The sequence below is a fragment of the Alosa alosa genome, chromosome 2 (assembly GCF_017589495.1).
Source record: "Alosa alosa isolate M-15738 ecotype Scorff River chromosome 2, AALO_Geno_1.1, whole genome shotgun sequence".
NCBI lineage: Eukaryota > Metazoa > Chordata > Actinopteri > Clupeiformes > Clupeidae > Alosa > Alosa alosa.
The window spans coordinates 31,763,424-31,787,191 of NC_063190.1; the positions used below are offsets into that span (position 1 = coordinate 31,763,424).

At 39.1% G+C, this 23,768-nt stretch overlaps 1 protein-coding gene across 2 annotated transcripts in view; it reads right to left on the bottom strand.

Annotated features, from left to right (window-relative positions):
- LOC125287308 (E3 ubiquitin-protein ligase rnf213-alpha-like) overlaps window positions 1–23,768 on the bottom strand; it is a 77,789-nt gene that overhangs the window by 31,391 nt on the left and 22,630 nt on the right. Inside the window, exons 16-31 of one of the 2 annotated variants that reach the window (XM_048232945.1) lie at window positions 23,221–23,261; window positions 22,982–23,117; window positions 22,475–22,607; window positions 22,176–22,355; window positions 21,887–22,017; window positions 17,189–17,346; window positions 10,294–10,488; window positions 9,764–9,945; window positions 9,446–9,566; window positions 5,728–5,822; window positions 5,204–5,374; window positions 4,962–5,116; window positions 4,723–4,825; window positions 1,818–1,923; window positions 428–626; window positions 109–290 (exon numbers count right to left, since the gene is read on the bottom strand). In XM_048232945.1, coding sequence (XP_048088902.1) covers window positions 109–290; window positions 428–626; window positions 1,818–1,923; window positions 4,723–4,825; window positions 4,962–5,116; window positions 5,204–5,374; window positions 5,728–5,822; window positions 9,446–9,566; window positions 9,764–9,945; window positions 10,294–10,488; window positions 17,189–17,346; window positions 21,887–22,017; window positions 22,176–22,355; window positions 22,475–22,607; window positions 22,982–23,117; window positions 23,221–23,261 — 2,288 coding nt within the window. Of the gene's footprint in view, window positions 1–108; window positions 291–427; window positions 627–1,817; window positions 1,924–4,722; window positions 4,826–4,961; window positions 5,117–5,203; window positions 5,375–5,727; window positions 5,823–9,445; window positions 9,567–9,763; window positions 9,946–10,293; window positions 10,489–17,188; window positions 17,347–21,886; window positions 22,018–22,175; window positions 22,356–22,474; window positions 22,608–22,981; window positions 23,121–23,220; window positions 23,262–23,768 lie in introns of both variants that reach the window. The other variant, XM_048232937.1, reaches the window with a different exon arrangement.

Genomic DNA, 23,768 nt, shown 5'->3' on the forward strand with positions numbered 1-23,768 from the left:
TTTTAGACAAGGCTGCATGTATTTATTTGTTAGCCTACACATTTGTTAGTCACTCTGGATAAGAGCATCAGCTAAATAACAATGCAATCTAATAATGCAGTCGTGTACCTTTTTGTCCCGGAGGTCTTTTACAAGAATCCATTGTAATTTTGCATTCTGGAGAATGTGCTTAATGATTTTAAAACCAAAGACATTGCACACGTTTCGAATAAGGAATATCTGGATCCACTGGTTCTTCATAACAATCGACTCAAGCCTTTGAACTAGAACAGATGTATCATCGTGGCTGCCTGCATAGGGTTTAAGCCAAGATAATAAAGAGGTTAAGAACCCTTTAAGATACCCATCATTTAATTGTACATTTGTGAACTTTATAAAAGATTTAACTTAATTTCATCTATATCATTTCATCTATTTCATCTATCACCTTCAGCTAGCACATCCAATGATTTCGAGCCTCCAATGATATCTGAGGCAACAGTGACAGCAAATCGTATTTTGGCAATGCAGTGCAAATCCTCAAACGTCACATTCATTCCTGGGTTTGAAAGAATGGAGGTATTGAAGTTCAGATATTCTAAGGCTTTCTGGACCATAACCTCACGGGAAGATGTCTGTATCTGATCCTAGATAAAAAAAACAACATTAAAAAATAATGAGAATGAAGAAAAAAGAATGAAGACAATGAAAAGAGTCACAATGTCAAAAATCCACTATATGAATGAAAAACTTGACTTATTTACCCTTGCAAACAGAAGAATGTAAATAAAAAAAATGGAAAAACACAGGAACACAAATTCATTGGGCCTCATTCATCCTTAAATATCTTATTTTCTTAACTGTGTTCTTAAGAAGGTCCTATGAAAACTCTTAGGCAGATTCACAAAGGTGTTCTTAAACCTCAAAATCATTCGCAGTTTTGTTCTCATCATGCTGAATCCCATTTCTTCTTAAGTTGACAGGGTGTGCCAATTGTTCTTAATTAGCATAGGTAAACGCCCTGTCAATCTTCAAAAGGGCATGATACTGCAGGGCCGTGTGCATACAAATTGAGGCTGAGGCACCAGCTTTCATTTAACAGTATATTGTAATACATGAGCAAGACAATTTGATTACCGTATATGACACATGCTTTGAAGTGACAGCACTGCTGCAGGAATTGAACAGTAAATGAATCGTTATAGTTAGTAGCTAGTGTCATTTGTTAATTTATTCAAAGTGTTATTTGTTAAAGAATTCTGTAAGGGCTTGAAACGTTACCAAAATAAAATAAAAAAATACTTCAATGGGAGCTCTACAGAGTGCGAATCTTCACTTTGTCTTGCAACCGTATCTTCGATTCTGCACCTGGATTGTTCTTGGATGTGCGTGATAAAACCGTGCTGTTTTAATTATTCATTCTAAAATACATGAATGCTTTGTAAAATAGTTGAATGTTGAATGAAATAATTATAATTATTAAAAAATATCCTAAATGATAAAATATATAGTTGTCTTTTAAATTTTATTAGATTTTACACCTGCAGATATGACGGAAATGCAATAACCATTTATTTTGCACAAACAATTCAGTTCTCAAATGTGCATGAGAGTGCTCTTGAGTGTTCGTAGATTCTGTTCTTACCTAAGAACAAGGTGAGATTGGTGAATACCATAATCTTCGTAAAATTTGTGTAAGTGGTTTTAAGAACAGATTTCTTCGTAAGAACAGTTGGTGAATGAGGCCCATTGAACATACAGTACATAATGTACTCACATGTAATCTATGCAATGAACTAAACTATTCTCAACACTGAAATAGTTATCGGTCACTTTACCTCTGTGCTGCGGACAACCATCAAATAGAACTCTTCAAGATTGTTCTCATTGCATTTCGCAGCCTCCTCGATGTATCTCTGCAAGTGTTTCCCCATTTCATCCAGCCTGTTAACATACAGAAATAGGGGATACTAGGGACTGCTGTAACATTTTAGTTTAGTTTTTTTTTGTACTTTTTTTTGCTGTTGATCAAATCAGCAAAAGTGTCACCTTTCATCAGGGCTGGACTGGGACAAAACATCGGCAATCGGGCATTTTTGGCCCGAACGGCCCACTACAATCACACTCACTAATATGCAATTCTGGCAGTAGGCTACCCTTGAATATGTGTATTGAACTAAGTGCTGTGGAGCACCTAGACCCCCAATTTAATTCGATCTGCCCAAAAGGCACGCCGGCCCACCGGGAAAATGCCCGGTATGCCAGATGGCCAGTCCAGTCCTTCCTTTCATTTTAACATGTATGCAACATCTTTCCTCTATGTAAGGAATAACGGCTGCCGAGGTGTCCTGATATGTAGGGGATAATGCATTGCACGTCGTTGATGATTGGGAAATAAGTCCCGACAGGTCGAACAGGACCCTGACACGAAGCGGAGGTAGTAGGGTATTAGTTTTCCCAGATATTCCCAGTTCATATAGTGTTGAAAGGAGAATGTTATGGTTAACACGATCAGAGGCTAGAGATAAATCTAGTAGAATTAATACTGATGACTGAGCAGAGGACTTAGCTACTCTCAATGCTTCAGTCACAGACAGAAGAGCTGTTTTTAGAAGAATGACCGCTCTTGAAACCAGACTGCATAGGGTCTAGTAGGTTATTCTGATAAAGTTAGTCACATCCTTGCTTGAAGATCTCTTTCTCCCAAACCTTCGACAAGAAAGGAAGAAGGGAGATGGGTCTGTAGTTCTTCACATCCGTTGGATTAAGTGTACCCCTTGCTTGTTTAGGAAGGAACTATTTCAGAACTGAGTGAAGTATTAAACACATGTGTGACTGCTGGTAGAATAGCAGGTACGATAGACTGTAGAAGACTAGACGGGACAGGATCCAAAGGGCATGTTGTTGGACGACTTCACTGAAGCAGTTGAGAGACTACTTCCTCATCAACAGGAGAGAGAGAGTCCAACGATGGCATCATGCCAACACAAGGTAAAGCCTTATAGGTTCATCAAACTCAGCACTTATTTGAGCAACTTTTTCATGGAAAAATGTTGCAGTCATCTGCTGACAGTGAAGTGACTGATGGGGATGGTGGAGGATTGAGAAGAAACTTGAAAGTGGAAAAAAGTTTTCTACGGTCAGTGGCGCTCTCTATCTTGATCTGACAGAATGCCTTTTTTACAAATGTAACAGTGGATGAAAAGATGATAGCAAAGATTTATGCCATTTCCTCTCAGCATCTCTAAGTTCCTTTCGTACTGAGTGTATACTGTTCATAAGCCACGGATGACGAGGTTTGGAATGAGTGGGTCATGTAAAAATAGGACTTGCTGCATTCAGACAAGATGTAGAGCAAAGAGTCTCTGTTGCGTCATTAACCTCAAGTGACAAGAATGAACTCGGGGTAGATAAAGCAGATAACTTCAATCCAGTTATGTAAAAATAGGACATCCACGTTACAATTATCCCCAGCCTAGCACTAACTATTTGGCCAAACAAGCAAAATATAACACCTCAGAAGCAGCTGATAATTCACTGTACTGTATACATTGTAGAGTGTGGCTACCGGACAAATATCTAGAAATTATAGTCGGGTTCGGTTCGGGTTCGGACACATGGGGGCGATATGCATTGGAAGCTTTACATTTAAAATTGCTTATTATGTTGGGTAACCAACAGGTCTGCTTTACATGATGCAAACGTTTGTTTTTTGAGAATAAAGTAAAATGTAAAAAAGACCTAACTGTGTGCAAGATTTGTTTATGTAGCCGTGACAACGCATGTGCACTTCAGGCGGCATGTCTTGGGTGACGTTAAAAAAAAGTTGTTATCAGGAGATTTTAAGATTATTTGCGTTGCATACTGTGGTAAAGCCATAGGCTACCGGTAGGCTATAAGGTCGTCTCGTTCAACTTGATGAGGATTTCCTCGAGTTGCCCCAATTAACGTCGATGCTGCATAGGCCTATGGATCAGTGACAGAGGCACTGTAGTTTCAAAAACTGTTGCAGTTCATTTCAAGACTTTTCGTCAATGGTAAGACTAGAATTCTATTTCAATAGGCTATGCCTGCTTGGACCTCTTGTGTTAATGTGCGCTGTGTGTGACCTGCGTGTGTGCACGCTCATCTGATTCTGTACACAATTCCATTTGTTGTTTGTTCCGTTTAATGGGCTAAAAAGACAGGCTATCCACAAACGTGAACGTTTAATCACTAGCATGGGAATAACTGAGGCATCATCTGCGTCGGGCTCGGGTCGGGTTCGGACATAAAAATGAAAATGCCTGTCGGGTTCGGACGCAAATCTGTCGGACGCGGGCCGGATTCGGACAGAAATGTGCGGCCCGAACCGCACTCTAATACATTGGCAATTAGCGATCATAATGTGTTTTTTATGCTCCTATCAAATCTTATCTATAGTGTGGTAAATATCTTGAAGAGGTATTGTTTTGTTTTTACTGAAAACTAAGATAGGGCAAAGGGGAGAAATATATTTTAAAAAATCACCCCGGATTTGTTAGATTCACTCATGTACTTTAGCAGAGAGGTTTTTCAACAGTACTTCCTACAAACCATTAATTTATTGTATGAGGGAAATAAGTTGTCAGTGTTTTGGATTTGGACAAACTGAAAAACTCAATCAGATATGTGTGATACTGGTCTGCAATTGGTGGGAGATGAAGTGGAATTTACAACTGCTGTACTTAAACACTGTCATGACAAACTGATGTTGACCGTTACCGGCCTCTGAGGAGTATTTTTAGCACCAAAGACTGGACAGCTGGACTTGGGTCCATGCATTCATGAAATGGAGAAAGTTCAGACGTCCTACTGGAGGCTGTGGCTGTCATGGAAACACATGCATCACCATTAGAAATACAGAAATTGAAAACAAGATAATGTATTTTAAACACTATAGAGTCTGAGACCATGAAGATAATATTTTCATAAGAGAGGTGGCATCTCCACACTAAAGATACCTTGTTTTCTGGTGTTCCCCCTGACAAAGTCCAAAAGTAAATTCACCACTCCATCAGGCACACAGATATCTTCACCAACACAGCACTTCAGGATAAATTCCACAAAAAAGGTATTGCAATGGCTCCTGAATTTACTCAGCTTATGCATTGCTTCCCTAATGTTGAGAAAAAAAGATCTCATTTATAATATTGATTTAATGTAGGGTAATTTTCTGATAAAGTAAATATCACTGTTGACATACCTTTGCACTGTCTCACATGGTTTGTAATCAGCATTTATTGTTTCACCACATGTGAAACACCTTTTGGCATCTACTAAATCTATGCAAGGTTTGCAGAAAATATGGCCACATGGCAGTTCAACTGGGTCAGTGAATTCGTTTCCACAAGATATACAGTCGATGGTTCCTTTCCTTGAAATAAAAAGAGAAGGACCGCTCACGTTTCCAGTAGTGTCTTGGCATTCCACTGTGAATATTGAATCAGAATAAGTCTATCCTCATACATATATTGAGTTATTTACACATTAGTTGTAAATATCTGTTCATGCTGTTATGTTGTTGGATAACAACATTTCTGTAGATGATTAATTGCGTATGCACTTGCAAGTGGTGTGGAATGGCGTGATCAAGCTTGTTTCTTGTTAATTCTATTTTTGGCAGATGACAAGGTCAAGATATTCAAAACTAATGTGTAAAAAGCATAATATATTTCACAAGGAATTTTTATGTCAAACTAAATATCTCTTAAAGTTAAATTAACATACAGGTAGATGTTGCAGGCGTTGATGTTGCATTGCTTCAGCATTCGGGTCACCTCTTTAAATGTAAGCTCCATATCCATATTTTTCTTAGCAATCATCTAAAAACAGATTTAAAATGTATCTGTAACAAACACTGACAACATATGGGGCGTGCCTCGACGAAATAAGTCTTGTGTTGCGGAAATCCATTTCGAGATATAGTGACTTGAATGCAGTGAGGGACGAAAATGACAAAATTATGCATTTTCTAATTTCACCACAAACACATTCCTATTCCTTTACCTCTTTTCTATCACTCATAGACGTATGTTACTGTAAAACGACCTAGAAATATGATTTTGATTTTGAAGACCAAATGTGTAGGCTGCGTGCATTCAAGTTTTCTTCCTCGTTCAGACGCTTGGGTGTAGGCCTACGTGAGAACAGGAAAGTTTCCGTTTTCTTTGGTCTGATAACTGCGTGCTATGGCTTTTCAAGAAGTCATCACAAAAAGGCTATCCACTCATAATTATTCTGAAGAAATTTTCTATTTTAGCCAAGAGATTTAGGAGAAGAAACAGCCACCTAAACAATTGCTGACCGATTTCTCACGGCGTTTGCACCTGATTGGTCTGATTCAATTTGTTTTGGAGTTGGCGGCTTATTTAAAAATAAAAACATTAGACTGCATTAAGCTGTTTTGTCTTTGTCGTCTTTAGAAGTTGATCGAACATAGGCTAGCCTACCTCACAAGTTACAGTATAATGACTCACAAATTTTACCGCCTGCGTGAATGGAGAATTTAGAAGCTGCGCTGTGTAGTTCGAACTTTAAAGCTGATTTTCTCAAAACCTGTATTTGCTGAGGTGAGGATAGCCTTCACATTTTGGCCAATATCTCTGGGTTGGCTTAACGGAATTCAACAAATGTCCCCTTGTTTTAAACCAAAAGGTCTGCCGATTATGAATATCTAATAAACACATTTTTTTATTTTGTCAAACTTGATTAATTTCGTCGTGGCACGCTCCATATTGATATTTAAATTGTCATTTAACTGAAATGCGAAATCATTCTCATTTATCTTTTTGCATGGCTTCATGGGTTTAGTTAACTTTCCAAATACATTTAATTTGTTTCAATTTGTCTAACATCGGATAGAAGGTAAAGTAACGGTGTGGTGTTTTACTTAGTTGTTTGGTTATTGGTTGATAAATGACATGGCTGGTTTTCATTTTGAGACAGGTAGGAGTCAGATGCACTCAAAGACAGTTGCCTAATCTGCCTCAATGCACGGATCCTCTAAGTTTAATTTAAAAATCTGGAGGAAGCCTCAATGCACGGATACAGTTTAATTTAAAAAGCTGTAGGAAGCATAGACGAACATTTAGCACGAGAAAAGCATGTGTGGGGAGTGAGATGTCGTTTTGAAACAGTCAGACGTGGTGCACATAGACAGTAGGCCTAGCCCTTCTGTCTTAATGCACGGATATTGTAAGTTATATATACCGTAAGTTTAATTTCCAAATTCCTTGCTATTTCAAAACCAAATCAGAACTGCTTCCATCTTCAATTAACCTAGCTCAGGGGTCGGCAACCCGCGGCTCCGGAGCCGTATGTGGCTCTTTGATCCCTCTGATGGATTATGGAGTATTTCATGTATTTTATTTTAGTGCGTTCATTTTCAAATTGTAATATTGTAGCTCTATCTGAGTAATTTAGGCTACAGTATATAACTTCCACCTCACTTGACTCCGTAACCGTAGCCTGCACAATATTGTTACATTCACAGTTCGTTGCCATGTCAATATCAAACAAAATCACCGATTTCCCTTCATTTCAGTCAACGAGAACACTTTAATTGTTATTGTTGATGTGTGCGCTTGCTGTAGGCTAATTGCTATTGTTGATGTGTGCGCTTGCTGTAGGCTAATTGTTATTGTTGATGTGTGCGCTTGCTGTAGGCTAGATAAGGGAAATGTCAAAAAGGAACCATCAGTGACCACAGCTTGCGAGTGCGAACACACGGCTGAAATGGGAAACTTTCCATCCGAAGACTGATTCTGAAAACGCAAAATGAACTGCCCGTTATATATCGCACACTGGAACGAGTTACTGTATTGCTGTTAACCCTATTCCACTTGCATGTGAGAAATCTTTCTCACATATCAAAAATATAAAGACAAACCTGCGCTCACGTTTAAGGGCTATTCTGCGCAAAACTGTCACATCCATAACGTCAACACAATGCCATGGTATTTAGTTGGCGTTATGGATATATGACAGTTTCGCGTGGAGTTGCCCTTAAATGATGACAGCCTCAATTCTTGCATGAAACTTCACCTCTCTGAATATGAGCCAGCCAGACTCCAAGGCCATCACCAAATTTAATCTCTGGTAGGCCTAATGTCCAATTTCGCCAATGACATGTCAACGAAAATTGAGTGTTGTGTTGTTAACTATGATGTTACTTTGCATGCCAAAGGACACTGGGAAAATAGGGGATGGTGTTTAGCCTACATGGGAAGCCTAAGGCCTATACTTCTGTCATTCCACTTTACATTTCAAGTTACTTGCACATTACTTTTAAAACTAGTAGAAAATGTATTTAAAAATCCTCTGTTGAATGAAAGTAACTGTACGTTAAATATACAAACTTTTTCTTGTAACTGTATTTATGTGGCTCTTCTGAAATTAAAAAAATTATAATTTGGTAAAAGTTCCCTCCAGGCAAAAAAGGTTGCCGACCCCTGACCTAGCTCATTGTTGAACAACAGTATCCTATGCTACCCATAGACAGTGTTAGATTTTAGTAGTTTTCTGTATGTCTTTGTTTAATACTGCAGAAACTGCGGGGACAGGACTTTTATTGTAAGCAGACAGAATGTTGTCACCTTACAATAGCAAATGGTGTACCTAACTAATTGTTCCCCCACAAGAGACATCTTAATTGAATAAGGCTATACCACTACCCGCTTCCCTCCAATTTGAGCCCAGACATGAATGTATATTCTGGTATTATAATTAGCCAGGAGTTTCCCAGATCTTTGCTTCAGTTTCTTACCTTGGCTTCACCTTGCAACATTGTGCTGTGCTGTGCGTACAACAGGGTTACCAGAACTCTGTTGTTACATCCAGAATAAAGAACTATTCTTTCGCAAGCCAGCCTCAAGTTTTACCTGCTCTTAACTACACTGGAATCTACTCGGTCAACTGTGTCTCCATTTGGAATTAAGGAGACAATTTTAATAGCATTCTTCAACAGTAACGATACTGCAGCTGTTGAACTGAAAGTTTACATCTTTTCGTCTATACTGTCCTAGACATCACACCCTCTTCTGAATAGACTGTTCAGGATTGGTTAGTGAGTGTGTGATGTGCATTGTTCACGTTGTTACTGAGGGAGGGAGAGAGGTTAAGTGGACACAGATAGTGGACGTGAAACACCAAAGCAAGTGTTGCCGCTGAAAACAATGATGGCTGTGAAATACTCAATATTTGTGATATAACATTTTAAGGTATCTTACGTACAGCAAACTGCAGTATATTGAGTATATTTGGCATATTGCTCAGCCCTACTTCTTTGTTATGTGATTGTGTTTCTGTTGCACTCAATTTTTGTTAATTTGTTTGTCCTCACTAAGGGGAGACTGGTAAGTTGACCAAATTCACCCACTAGTACACAAATTCATCCACATTTGGCTGGTGGCGGGTGCTACTGTTACTGTGTGCATTTAAGAATTACCTTCCAAAGCAATATGAAATTCTTTGTGACAATCTTGAGCAGTCTGTCTTCCATGAGCTGTTCATCTTGCAAGAGATTATCCATAATTAGGTAGACTATTTGTGTCCTGTGCCACAGCATTCTTCAAAGAAACAGAATAGGAGACCAGTTACATTTTCAAATAATTAGTCTGAGCCAAAGATTTACCAAAATATTTCTTTCAAAATAATACTGTTTTTTCTATTTTCTTGTAAATATTTTGCTGAATGATAAATAGCAATACAATGCATAAATAAACATAAAATTGCAGCCAATACTAGCTTCAGTAATTTACTTCACCTTAAGTTCTTAATAATTTTCTCTCCCTCTGACCAGTGATGTTTGATCAGAGAATCCTCAGAAAGAATGCATTCTACCGTCGTTGACACCGTCTTTACCCTCTTCAGCCAGTCCATGCAGCTGGGGTAATCCTTCAGGAGCTCATTGCTGGGCTGAAGTTTTTCCAGTAGAAGATTTGTTGCCTTCAGAGATAAGCAAATTTGTCAGTTGACAAAATGCAATAATGGACTTAAACATAGTTAAGGTGCATGATGAGCGTAAGATTGCAACAATAAGTAGGCACTTTTGCAAGAGCGAAACAACTATGACATATAATTTTTGACCTGCTTCCCTATCTTAATATGAGGGAAACTCAACCTCCCTGGGAGGGTAACCTTCTTTCCTCAAAATGTCTGCCAAGGTCCACTACAATTATCTTACTAAATCAAAGCCTTTCTTTCAAATGCATTCCTTCGAAAAACTACAGAGCACAGAGGATAAATGCATGATAAAATTTAAACAATCTGTGGATATTATTGACATTCACACACCTCTGTGGCTTCTCGAGCCTGACTGATGTCAAACTGGTCACTGCATTGTTGTGATAGCTTGTAGAGTATTTGATGATTGTCATGCATGTTCTCATAGGTGACATGGAGCCAAAGCAAAGTGACATTCTCTGGATCATCCATTGTCAGGTCTTTGTACATGTTTGCAGCAAGTTCAACAAGGACAACTGAAAATGACTGGGGAAATATAATGAGTTGAATGAGTTGAAGACATTATCAATCTCACCAACAACTACCTGGGATGCAACAGGTACAATAATTTCCTGTGTAATGGGTGTATTGTTTATAAACTGCTTGACAATGTTTTATGCAAATGAAAAGCCAAGAAATAAAACGTTTGCACCCATGTATTAACTGCAGTTTATTAAACATTACTTTATTGTGTCACAAATTACTCTTAAGATGCTCTTAAGGGGAACTGTCCACGTTAATAGTTCTGAAATTTCCTCTAATTTGACGGTGATGTCAAGTGACTGTACGTCACAGCTATAGGCCTACCATTTAAACTTCAGATCTACACATTAATTCACATCAATACGAAAATAGAAACACTTTGACATCTGCATGTAAGCATCCCAAGTAGGTTATATACCACACAGAGACATAAATAATTGTAATTATTTTAAGATTAGATTTGCACCATGAACGCAATATTTTTTCGCTGCGTCACTTAAGAACACGTTTGAAGATAAGAAAGAAGTCGAGTAAGAAAGAGAGGAATGTGTGGGCTTAGATTTTGATGCAGTAGGCTACAGACTAAACCACATGTTGCTTTCTCTGCTTTTTACCTCATAGGCCTAATAACGTTTCAGGTGGTTACCGGCATCAAGATATCCCTGGCATGTATTACAGTTTTTCTCAGTCGCTTTGGTGCTTTTTTCAGATCAGAATGAAAATTCTCATAACTATTAGTTCAACCTCCACAACATTTAGTCATTTGTGCACATCAGAGTAGCAAATTCTCCTTCCTCTGAACAAATTGCAAATGCTTTTGGACATGTATCAGTTGCTTTCATACAATTCTCTGCTGTTTTTTAACATTATCATTTGCTTATGTCATGTTAGTCAAAATGAACTATACTTATGGATACTGAATAGTCGTTCCCTATAAAACTAATATTCTTCATTTCATTGCTTGAGTCATTACATACAAAATTGTTGAACTAGTTATCAAATTCTGTCACAATGCTGTAGAATTGCAAAGAGCATACAGTAAAAATGTACGTATTCAGTGTCTTGTACTCACTTACTCCCCTAACTACAGCAATGTGTAACTTTACTGTAGTTTTCAAATGGCTGTACAAGTACTGTATAGTGCTGTCTTGAGCATGTTCAGGTAGCGTCACTGAGTTCTGACCTTTTTTTGCATTGGAAAACACTGAGAGAACTGTCATAATGAAAACATGACAAAGCCATTTGACTATCTTGTTCATAAACGATGGTGTCAAGACCTGTCATTTTGATGACACTGACAGTTTCATTGACATGAATATGTGCTTTTGAGGAATGGACTATCCATTTTGAGCAAGTGACGCACTTTTGCAATTCATCCACTAAGTTTTGCAGTTTGCACTAATTGTTTTGAGAAATGCACTAACTGCTGTGCAAATGTTAATAGTGATGTGAGAATAGCACCAAAGCGACTGAGAAAACTGTAAACCACTTGGTTGTGTGGGTTATCCACAAGGTGGCCTAAAGCCTAATGATTTTTAATCCAAAGAAGAAAAAAGTACAGCCCACCCCCTGTATTATCTTTATAGCTAAATCAATGTACAAACCTCAGTAAATAGGCAGAACATTACATAAACATTTAGGGCCCTATTTTGGCGATCAGGAACGGATGGTGACATTTGGTGACATTCGGACATTTGTGTTCACACATACAGCCCACTCATGTGACGTAGAAACAGATGGTCAGAGGTGTAAAGAGTATAGACATTAAAGGTGAGGCCAGTCGACATTCACTAATTTAATGGCGCGATTTTGTGCACCGCAAAAAATGCTTATCTAATCAAATATAAGCGTGTTATTAATCTTATATCAAAATCAGAAATTTCAGTTGCTATTGTTTTCAGTGCAGTTTGACTTAATTTAAGAAGAGTTTGCCTTATATGAAGACGTCTCATTCTAAAAACAAGCAAATTTGTCCGTCAGTGTGTTATGTAATCTTGTCCCTCGAAAACATATCCTGAAAAAAGCAACAGTTACCCCAATAATGTTTGAATAACTGAATACAAATCTGTGCTTTATATGCGCCTTTCGCTATAGACCTGGGGCCGGTTCCCCAAAACGTTCTTATCGCTAAGTAGTTCTTAACCTATTCCTTAACCTATCTCTTAACGTTATGGCACAATTCCCTACACGTTCGTACGCTAAGTATATCTTCTGTAAGTCACACGTTCGTAAGGTTGGTCTGGGCCCAGTTTCCCGATAACGACGGAGACATGCTCTTACGAGGGTTTTCTGCGATTCATCTTACGATCGTTCGTTTGTTTTTTCCGACTGTTTCCCGAACATGCTCAGAAGTGAACACGCGTGCACTGCTCTTAAGATGCTCTTAAGGGAGCTGTCCACGTTAATAGTTCTGAAATTTCCTCTAATTTGACGGTGATGTCAGGTGACTGTACGTCACAGCTATAGGCCTACCATTTAAACTTCAGATCTACACATTAATTCACATCAATACGAAAATAGAAACACTTTGACATCTGCATGTAAGCATCCCAAGTAGGTTATATACCACACAGAGACATAAATAATTGTAATTATTTTAAGATTAGATTTGCACCATGTACGCAATATTTTTTCGCTGCGTCACTTAAGAACACGTTTGAAGATAAGAAAGAAGTCGAGTAAGAAAGAGAGGAATGTGTAGGCTTAGATTTTGATGCAGTAGGCTACAGACTAAACCACATGTTGCTTTCTCTGCTTTTTACCTCATAGGCCTAATAAAATATTCACTTAGCAAAGATAATGTCAAACTATTCTGGCAACGTCTCGTTTCATAACTTGATTGCATTTTTGTCCGCTTTTCATCACATTATTATGACCATTAAATGTAGGCTATTTTGCACGCTAAAATCTGATTCATCACAGGTAAACACAATAAAGAATGGGAGTTGGATTATGTATTCTAAGTTGTAATTCCTCTGTATGTCCTGTTGGTGACCTCAGTGAGAAGTACTGTTAAGGCGGCTCTTAGCCGGGTAACGAGTACTCTGGAGCACTTTCGTGAGATCTACTAGTGTTTTCCACGGCGGCTCTTAAGCTACGATGGTTTCGGGAAACAGTCGGCAAATCTTAAGAGGGACTTTACGACGCTCTTAGGCTTAAGATGCTTTCGGGGAACTGGGCCCTGGACCATTCGTAAGCTCTCTCTTAGCGTTGTTTGAGCTTTCAAGACGCTAATCGCCGCTACTGTGCAGCAGTCTTTAGAAATCAGCGCAGCTCAGTACAAGTCAAACTATGGTAGGCCGACAGTATGTTGACAATGTTGTGGCTCAACGATGATTTTATGTTATGGACATTTTGAGACTAATAACATATGTTCGCAATGGATGCAGGCCTATTTAAGAAGTTTACTTTATTTGGTATCAGAACTAATATGGTGGTAATTAGCCTAGGCTATTTAGTAATGTCATTAAAGCGTTCAAATTGGCAATCACTTTTGATAAATATAGCTGCAAGCAGCAATGCGGGGGCCAAGCAGTGCGCTATAGCAGGAATGGCGTTGCCATGGCATGAGCAAGTTCTCACAGCAAGCTTGATTGCAATTGGATAAAGAATGGCTGAGAAATAAGCTTGTGCGTTCACACAATCAGCTACCATGTCCCTGGACTTCATACACCAAAGAGTTGCTGAGATGTGAGCTCAATTTGTCTATTACAGCACCAGGTCAAATGAGACCACTTTCCTTGCATGTCCTCACAATCAGCTACTTTGTCTCTGTATTAAGTTGGGACTTCATACATCAAAGTGTTGCTGAGATACAAGCTCACTTCCTGTATTGCAGCGCCCCCTGTAGAGGCCAAATAATGCCAATTTCCTAGTGCGTCCCCACAATCAGGTACCAAGTCTCTATACCAAGTTTGGACTTCATACATCAAAGCGTTGCTGAGATACGAGTTCACTTCCTGTATTGCAGCGCCCCCTATAAAGGCCAAATGATGCCAATTTCCTAGTGCGTCATCACAATATGGTAACAGGTCCTTATACCAAGTTTGAACTTTGTACATCAAAGCGTTGCTGAGATACAAGCTCACTTCCTGTATTACAGCGCCCCCTATAGAGGGCAAATGATGCCAATTTCCTAGTGCGTCCTCACAATCAGATACCAAGTCCCTGTACAAAGTTTGGACTTCACACATTAAAGCGTAGCTGAGATGTTAGCCCACTTCCTGTTAGGCGGCATCATAGCCATGTGTGATTGGCTGTCACGGGCAAATAAACTTGAAATTAAAAAAATTGACAAGTATCGTTTGTGCGGCTCGGTCAGAAGATCATCTCTGCCAAGTTCCTTGAAAATCGGATGAAATTTGTAACCGCTGAAACTTTAGAGTTTGTATTAAATCCAATATGGCGGAGATCTAATATGGCGGAAAGTGACGGGATAGGGGTAGATGAACTCGGGATGGTCCAAGGATTCAGACGCTACCTCAATTGTGAAAATCAGACAAAAGAGTCAAGGATCATGCGCATGAACGCATGTCCAACATTGAACTGGTGGTGGCGCTAGAGCGTTCAATGTATATGCATAAAAATTGCTGTGAGTGATTGGGACATTGTCCTGACTAATGGTATCAAGTTTTGTTATGTTAACTCAAAGCGTCATGGAGATGTTAGTCCACTTCCTGTTTGGCGGCTTCGTCGCCATATTTGATTGGCTGTCACAGGCAAACAAATTTGAAATCGAAAAATCTGGCAAGTATCGTTTTTGCAGCTCGGGCAGAAGATCATCTCCGTCAAGTTCCGTGAAAATCGGATGAAATTTCTGACCGCTGAAACTTTTCGTAGAGTTTGGACTAAATCCAATATGCCGGAGGTCCAATATGGCGGAAAGTGACGTAATAGGGGTCATTGAACTTAGGTCGGTCCAGGGATTCCAACGGTGCCTGATATGTGAAAACCGTTCAATGGTCACATGCGTGAATGCAATCCAGGTTCGACCCATTGGTGGCGCTAGAATGTTGGGCATAGAGTTCTGTAAATTGGTGAGAGTGATCATGGGGCAGTGCTGAATCAGTGTGCCAAATTTCATAACTTTAGACCCAGCGGTTCAATTTTCGGCCAGATTTTGACCTGTCGGTGGCGCTAGATGGCTGGGTTTAGAGGTCCGTAAATGAGTGTGAGTGGTCAGTGGAATGTCCCGAAACTTTCTGCCAAAAAATCTGCACTTTTTAGCCAGGCGTTCTATGGGCTGCCATTGACTCCAATGGTGGAAGTGTAATAATAATAGGAAAAGCTAGTAACTCAATGGGTGCCTTCGCAGCTTCGCTGCTTGGCCCCCAATTAAAAGCTGGCAAAGAATTTGCCTCTAAATGGCTAAGATCTATAAATGGGTAAGCATGGTGGTGTCCAGTAAGCGACCAACTAGGCCTATGGCAGCGATCCAACGTGTCCTTGTATTGAATCAAAAACGCCGTGTAGTCCATGTCGCTCCATAGCTCTTTTTTGTTGCTGTTGCACAAGTTATTCCGAAAGCTGGAAAACGGTGTCACCTTGCGCAAACTCACCTCGTCCAGCAAAACTTCAAGTTCCTCTGACGAGAAGCTTGGTGCCCTTTTTTTACGTTGCTTCCCCACCATACTGTATCTAAATCTCTCTCTCTGTTCATTGTAGATAGGTTGCTTTTTATTGAAAACATTAACCAATTTGTTTTCAACATTTTTTATTTGAACCTTGAATTTCCCCTGGGGATCAATAAAGTCTATCTATCAATACCGCATTAAACAGAAGTAACTGCAGCTGCTTGCCAATCAATTATAATTGTAAGGTACCTTACCATTAATAAAGTGTATTACATCATTTTAAGAAGTCGTTAAACCCATGTCAAGAAGCGGCACAATTGGCACAACGGGATAAGGAGGGAGGATGATTAGCGAGGGATAGGCCTACCCGGTTAGTCTACCTGTCACAACATATCATGGGAACATATTACTGACAATTTGATAATTTAATTAATAGTCTATATTTTACTGATAACTTAAACTATGTTAAAATAAATGTTACTGGAATAATTTGAGGAATGTTTCATTTGCATAGAACGTGTTGTGTTTCTTAACGCCGTCATGCACCTTCACAAGTAGAAAATCGATTCCTGAGCAATCGATGTCAACTAATTCAGCACCTTCACTTGGGACAGCGCCTTTGTAATGTCGAACGTAAGAGGCAGCGTGTTAAGAAGCTTCCTAAGGGACACTTCGGGGAACACACTTAGGAACATAAACAACTTTGGTAAGATATATCTTTTGAGTCTTCTTAGCGCGCTAAGAGTGAGCGTTATCGGGGAACCGGCCCCAGGTTTTTCTTAGTCAGTGGCATAATGATTTTTAGAGGGTGTAAGATAGTCATTTTTGGATCATGTGCCAGACACCTCATGTCATTAATTGCCACACCCCTGGGCGCAAGTTTTAATAAAAGTGGAGTGCACGGCAAAAAATCCCTCACTTTATCAAGTGTAAGATAAGAATAAGCCTTGTGTTGGGCTTTGTGCCACCTAACGCCAGGTGCACGATAGGGGCCTAACACTCCCAAGTCTGAGGTCAGACACTTTTGAGCTTTTGGGCACATTACAGATTTGTTAATGCTTTAATACATGTAAGACTGTAAATAGTGTCCATATGTGGGGCTAAGAGCCGTCATAATGCATACTACTGACCTGATTGAGCTGCTGTGGGCACTCTGGCATGTGCATTTTGGCCAGATCCTCTGCATACAATCCAAACAGTGAATTTGTTTTTCTTATGCCAAACAACCAGGGAAATTTGATCAGTTCCTCACATTTCTGTATTTGCTTCTGTGTTGAAATCATTGATTCTGAAAAAAAAGTGAAAAAGTTATGTTTTTCAATTTTTCAATAAGCAGGATTATCATAACACTACTGGTCATATAACACATTGTGGAAAGGCATAGGATGAATCCAATACATTTTGGAGTAAATCCAAATAATTGGATCCAAAAATTACATTTCACTTTCACTGTTGTTGCAAGGTGCAGCACACAGCACATAGATTTCATCTCTCATGCTGAATTTACCATCTAAACATGTTTAACTCTATGAAGTGGGTTTCACTTGCGCTCTGGCCAGTCGGTCCTCACGGAAAAGGACCCCAGAATCAGCAGCAGGTTTTGGGCCATTTCAAAAGACTGAATGGTGGTGGCTAGAAGGGATACAGCTAAGGGTTAAGGTTAGGGTTAGGGTTAGGGTTTAGTTAGGTGACTTCCTGTCCTGATACTGTTTATTTCTATGGAGATTTCACTGGAGATTTCACTATCTGTTACGTGACTTCCGTTTTTAGCTGTATCCCATCTAGCCACAACCAGACTGAACCCAGAGAAGGACCGGAGCACACAAATAAAAAAAAAAGACGAACAACATTGCGCCTGTTGTGCCACTTGGAGTTTACGAGATGGAAACGATGGAAAAGAAAGGGAAAGAAGTTTAAGATGTCCATTTACATTGTAGCCTCAACTCTTCCATGTTTTAAATCCGAAATAGGGAGGAACGTGAGATGACTGCTATTAACGCATCTGCAATGGAAACATGAAACACAATCGTGTGAAACACTGGTCAGGCGACGTTAGATCAGAAGCAGCAAATGTGCATCTGTCATCTTGTCTGCTGTAGTCGTTAATTTTTCCACACAAGATAAACAGAGTAACGCAAGTACCCCCCCTCTCTCAAAACAAGATAGATGCCCCATGAACTTTTGGCATCTATATGAGCATATATAATCGCTTACTCATGTCGTAGCTGGTTTTATGTCTACCATGGACAGTTACAATTTAATGGCTTATACTCCAGTTGTCAATGGAGAAATTATATTGAATTCTTACTTCTGGAATCGGCAGTGGGCGGGACTGTTGAGGTCTATTGCCATCCAACTAGCTAAAAGCCACCTCTGTCATATGCTACAATTTTGCTAGTTCTGAATATATTTTACAGCTTGGATGCAACATGACAGTTCATTTAAACTTCACGGGTTCAGCGAATTAATATACAAGTGTGATACGGGCAAAAAATTGGAGCGTGTGCAAATAACATACTGTTATTACACATTCTACAGAACGCATGACAATGGGAAATTCAACCAGGCAGTGGAATAATGGAATAATAAATCTACGGTCCACGGCTTTCAGAGCCGCTCATTTTTCTCCATAGATAGTAAAATAAATTATTGTTTCCGCAATTCGGAGTAGCTTTTAAGAAAATTGTCATCCTACTATTCACTTGTTGCCTCAACCTAATAAAATCCTATTTTTTGTGTAAGCCTGAACGTTACCCTTGATTGTACTATAATCTGGCTGCACAGCTACAGTAATTACTCTGTTAAAGATAAGTGATTTTGTTTTTAGGGTGCTTTCATACCTGGGCCCAGTTCCCCGAAAGCATCTTAAGCCTAAGAGCGTCGTAAAGTCCCTCTTACGAACGTCTTAAGATTTGCCGACTGTTTCCCGAAACCATCGTAGCTTAAGAGTGTTGTGAAAACACTTCGTAGATCTGAAAGTGCTCCAGAGTACTTTCGTTACCGGCTAAGAGCCGTCTTAACAGTACTTCTCACTGAGGTCACCAACAGGACATACAGAGGAATTACAATTTACAATCCAACTTACGTTCCCATTCTTTATTGTGTTTACCTGTAATGAATCAGATTTTAGCGTGCAAAATAGCCTACATTTAATGGTCATAATAATGTGATGAAAAGCGGACAAAAATGCAATCAAGTTATGAAACGAGACGTTACCAGAATAGTTTGCCATTATCTTTGCTAAGTGAGGGCTATATTTTATTAGGCCTATAAGGGTACAAGCAGAGAAAGGAACATGTGGTTTAGTCTGTAGCCTACTGCATGAAAATCTAAGCCTACACATTCCTCTCTTTCTTACTCAACTTCTTTCTTATCTTCAAACGTGTTCTTAAGTGACACAGCGAAAAAATATTGCGTGCATGGTGCAAATCTAATCTTAAAATAATTACAATTATTTATGTCTCTGTGTGGTATATAACCTACTTGGGATGCTTACATGCAGATGTCAAAGTGTTTCTATTTTCGTATTGATGTGAATTAATGTGTAGATCTGAAGTTTAAATGGTAGGCCTATAGCTGTGACGTACAGTCACCTGACATCACCGTCAAATTAGAGGAAATTTCAGAACTATTAACGTGGACAGCTCCCCTTAAGAGCATCTTAAGAGCAGTGCACGCGCGTTCACGCTACGAGCATGTTCGGGAAACAGTCGGAAAAAACAAACGAACGATCGTAAGATGAATCGCAGAAAACCCTCGTAAGAGCATGTCTCCGTCGTTATCGGGAAACTGGGCCCAGACCAACCTTACGAACGTGTAGGGAATTGTGCCATAACGTTAAGAGATAGGTTAAGGAATAGGTGCTATAGGAATAGGAACTACTTAGCGATAAGAACGTTTTGGGAAACCGGCCCCAGGTCTATAGCGAAAGGCGCATATAAAGCACAGATTTGTATTCAGTTATTCAAACATTATTGGGGTAACTGTTGCTTTTTTCAGGATATGTTTTCGAGGGACAAGATCCTCACTCTATTTCAGTACAAAACAAACAGACCGAGACTGCCTGGAGGAAGTGCTCGGTTCGTTTCCAATCGAACTCCAGAGCGGTTTGTTTGCAGTGAGAAAGCAATCGGGATTGTGTAGCGTGGCAACTATGTGTGCTTATATTTTTTTTACACATTACATAGCCTAGGCTACACGTTTATTCGACTTTTAACAGAGTAGAGATCTAGCTAGCTCATGTTTTGTTCACATTACATAGGCTACAAGTTTATTCGACTTCCTATAATGAGTTACATTTTGTCAAGTGTTAGGTGACTTCGGGATAGTGTCCTCAGCTGTCAAATGTGACCAATAAGGGAACAATTTAATTGTGCATGGGTTTGTTTGTAGACAAAAGTGTAATCTTGCGTTGTTATATCATTTGTTCTGATCTAAATGCTGCTGTGTGAAGACAAACGAACCCAAGGACAATGGAGAAAAACTGCATCAATTCAGCCCATGATTCGGAAAAAAACAGGTAGGCTATGAAAGCACCCTTACTCTCACTAAAACGGAGGTGACGGTTACAAGGTTTACATGTTGCGAAAACCGGCTGGCTGCTATAATATAATAGCCTAGTAAACGTTTTTTTGATGAAAAAGCTGTTGGGCCCATGACGTCAGACTTAACAACCTAGTTCAAAGGAGAGGGACACAGATAAAGAGAGTTGAGCAGTCAAATATGCAAAAATATAATATAATAATTCAAATTGGGAGATATATATATATAGAGAGAGATCCAATTGAATGGAGAACGTTTATTTTAATTTGCAGTAGGCCTAGAGCAAATATTCTAGAACAGAGCTCTGTTCTAGAATCTTTGGCCTAGAGTTTGAAGAGCTTAGAAGTGGAGTAGCTGGCAGTTGAAACCAAAGATTCTAATAACAGGTGCAAGTCAGCCTCAGAGCCTAGGCTCTGGTCATTGGATCTATTATGATGTCACTAGTTTAAAGTCACAAAGATTCCACTATTCATTTCAATTGGATTTTTTCCCATTTTGTCAAATTTCTAAAATAGTATAAGGCTACGTTTACACGTGGCCAGCTATTTTCATAAACGGACATTTCACCCTCTCCGTTTAAAAAAAAAAAAAACATTGTGCACACCTGTCAGTTTTCAGAAAAGTTTTCCTTTACAATAACCCGGGTATATGCCTTCAAGAGCATGCCAAACTTGTATGTGGCAGTGTAATGAGAAGCTCAAGCCCATGTTAGCCAATCAGAATCCTGAAAATATCAACAACAGCAACGAATCACTTCCTCTTTCTCTTTTGAACTGACTAAAAATCTCCGCCTCGTCACATAAATCTCCGTTTGGATCTCTTTAGACGCAAACGAACAAACAGAGTTTTCCCCAAAAAAAACGTTCAGCCCGGAGATTTTAAAAACCTCTGTTTGCGTCTAAATGACAAGGGTCAAACGCAGAAGAACATCACCGGTTGAGTCTAAATGACGGTCAAACGCAGAAGAACATCACCGGTTGCATCGTTTTCGTTGTCGTCTAAACAGGGCCTAAATTGTACAATTAAAATACATAGCACAAATGTCCTTTTGAAAACATACACAACAACATTTGCATCAAGTTCCTATTTTTCTATGTAGGTTCAAGCTGAATAACATGCAGAAAAACTGTTGGAAGAATAATAGTAGAGAAGAAGCCACCGGATAACAATAATCATTGCTTTGCATGCACTGTAATAAAAGGTGATATGAAGCCTACAAATAAGAGTACAGTGCATTTGCACACACTCTGTAACAATAGACACATTAAAAAGGATAAAAGTAATACCTGGAAGATCATGGACCTGCTTCCATATTTGGTCAAATCTTGCCTTCACAACCCAGATAAATGGGAAACTAAAGGACAATGATTTTTTTTGTGACTTGCTTGAGGACAGTACAGAATAGGATTCTGTTGATCTGTGAAGAATACACAGCAGTAAAGATATTGTGTTGGGAATCAGATTGGCACTCACAATATAGTCAGAGTAAAAATATAAAGTATGTTTGAGCATATTTCTCAAAAACATTTAGTTTACTCTTAGCTGTTTGGAATCTTCTTAATAAAATGTTCTTACTTTGGCAGAACTGAAATAGACAAGAGATCTTCACTCTGGAAGATCTGTAGCCACAGATCAGTTTTGTCTGAGGGCTGTCCAATGGCAACATGATCCAAGTTATTGTCTCCATCAGCTGTTGCCAAGACCTGAGCCATTGCAGATGCAATTCTGTCCTCCAGATGAATCCATAAGGCATGGCTGAGGACAGTGTGTCAAATACATGTTACCAAACAATCACATAGGTAATGAAACCTAGATATACTGAGAATAGAAAATAAACATAGTAGGTGGTGTATGTGAGTGTCTGGGGGACATACCGAAATGATGTCCCTTCAACCACAAAACTTTTGGACTTGGCTTGAGCAATGACCCAGTTTGATGTTGACTGCTCTTGGGTAGTTAAGACAGATGCAATTCTCTTCTCCAGGGCTTTGAAAAACCTTTTCGAGACTTTCAAGGAAGCAAGATAAACATAATTTTTAGTCAAGGCCCTCTTCAATTTCTAAAGCAATGTTGCAAAGCTACAATTTGGGATTATATTCATATGTATGGAATCATCAGTGTTATAAAAAATAAAACATCTATAAAATAATAAGAAAACAAATGTGGGAAATGAAGAGGAATAAAGGAAATAATTTAAGAAATAAAAATTTGAAAATATAAAGAGACATTGTTTTTGCTTTCCCATATTGTGTTTGGTTTTACCAGTTGCTTTTAGCTTTATTTTCCTGGTATACATTTTATTGTTTTACAGATTTACTATTTTCTGTGGCACTCTGGTGATTCCATATACATGAGTTGTCATATTATTGTTTGCAATTCACCATCACTGCCTTGGTGAAGCAAATCATGAAGAATATCAATTCTTGCTTTTGCTCTGTGAGAATTATCTGTTTTGTCTCGCAGCTTCACAATGGCCTTTTGGATGGACATCTTGATCAAAAGCCGTGTGGCAAGCATCTGCTGTAAAGTGAGATGAAAGGTAGGTAAATTTGTATTTGTTGCTTTGCAGAGATCAAAAGTTTCAGTAATTGGTTAGATTTTTACTGTACATGGTACATACCTTTCCATTATGTTTTGAGGCATCAGAGCTGGTGTCAGAATCTAAAAAATATCTTAATTTGTTATTGTTTCCTTAATGTGTCACACATACACATATATATGTGTTAACCATTTCTTGCCTTGTTTGGCTGTATCCAATGTCCAATGCCACCTATTGGGCCAGGTCTCTCGACAGACTGCTTGATCTTCTCCTCCAAAATCTTAAAGTAGCCCTGTTGTTTTATGGTTACCATTTACAGGTCACCAGGTCCCACTGGTGGAAAAACATCCTAAAAGAATATTTTTTTCACACCCAACACTTGAAATGGACATGGCATCATTGGGATTTAATGATTATTTTTATGCCAATCTCAGGCTATGTCCCTGGGTAAAAAATAAAACCCAGTGAAAGCTAAATTCTTTGTCCACATGCGCGGAGTTGCACATGTTTGGAGTAGAGTGATCCATGATCAGCATCCATGATGACCAAGTGGTCCATTTTGGGATGGGGTGAAAATTTCAACCACCAGAACACCATACCCACAGTGGAGAATAGCTATAGAAATGTTT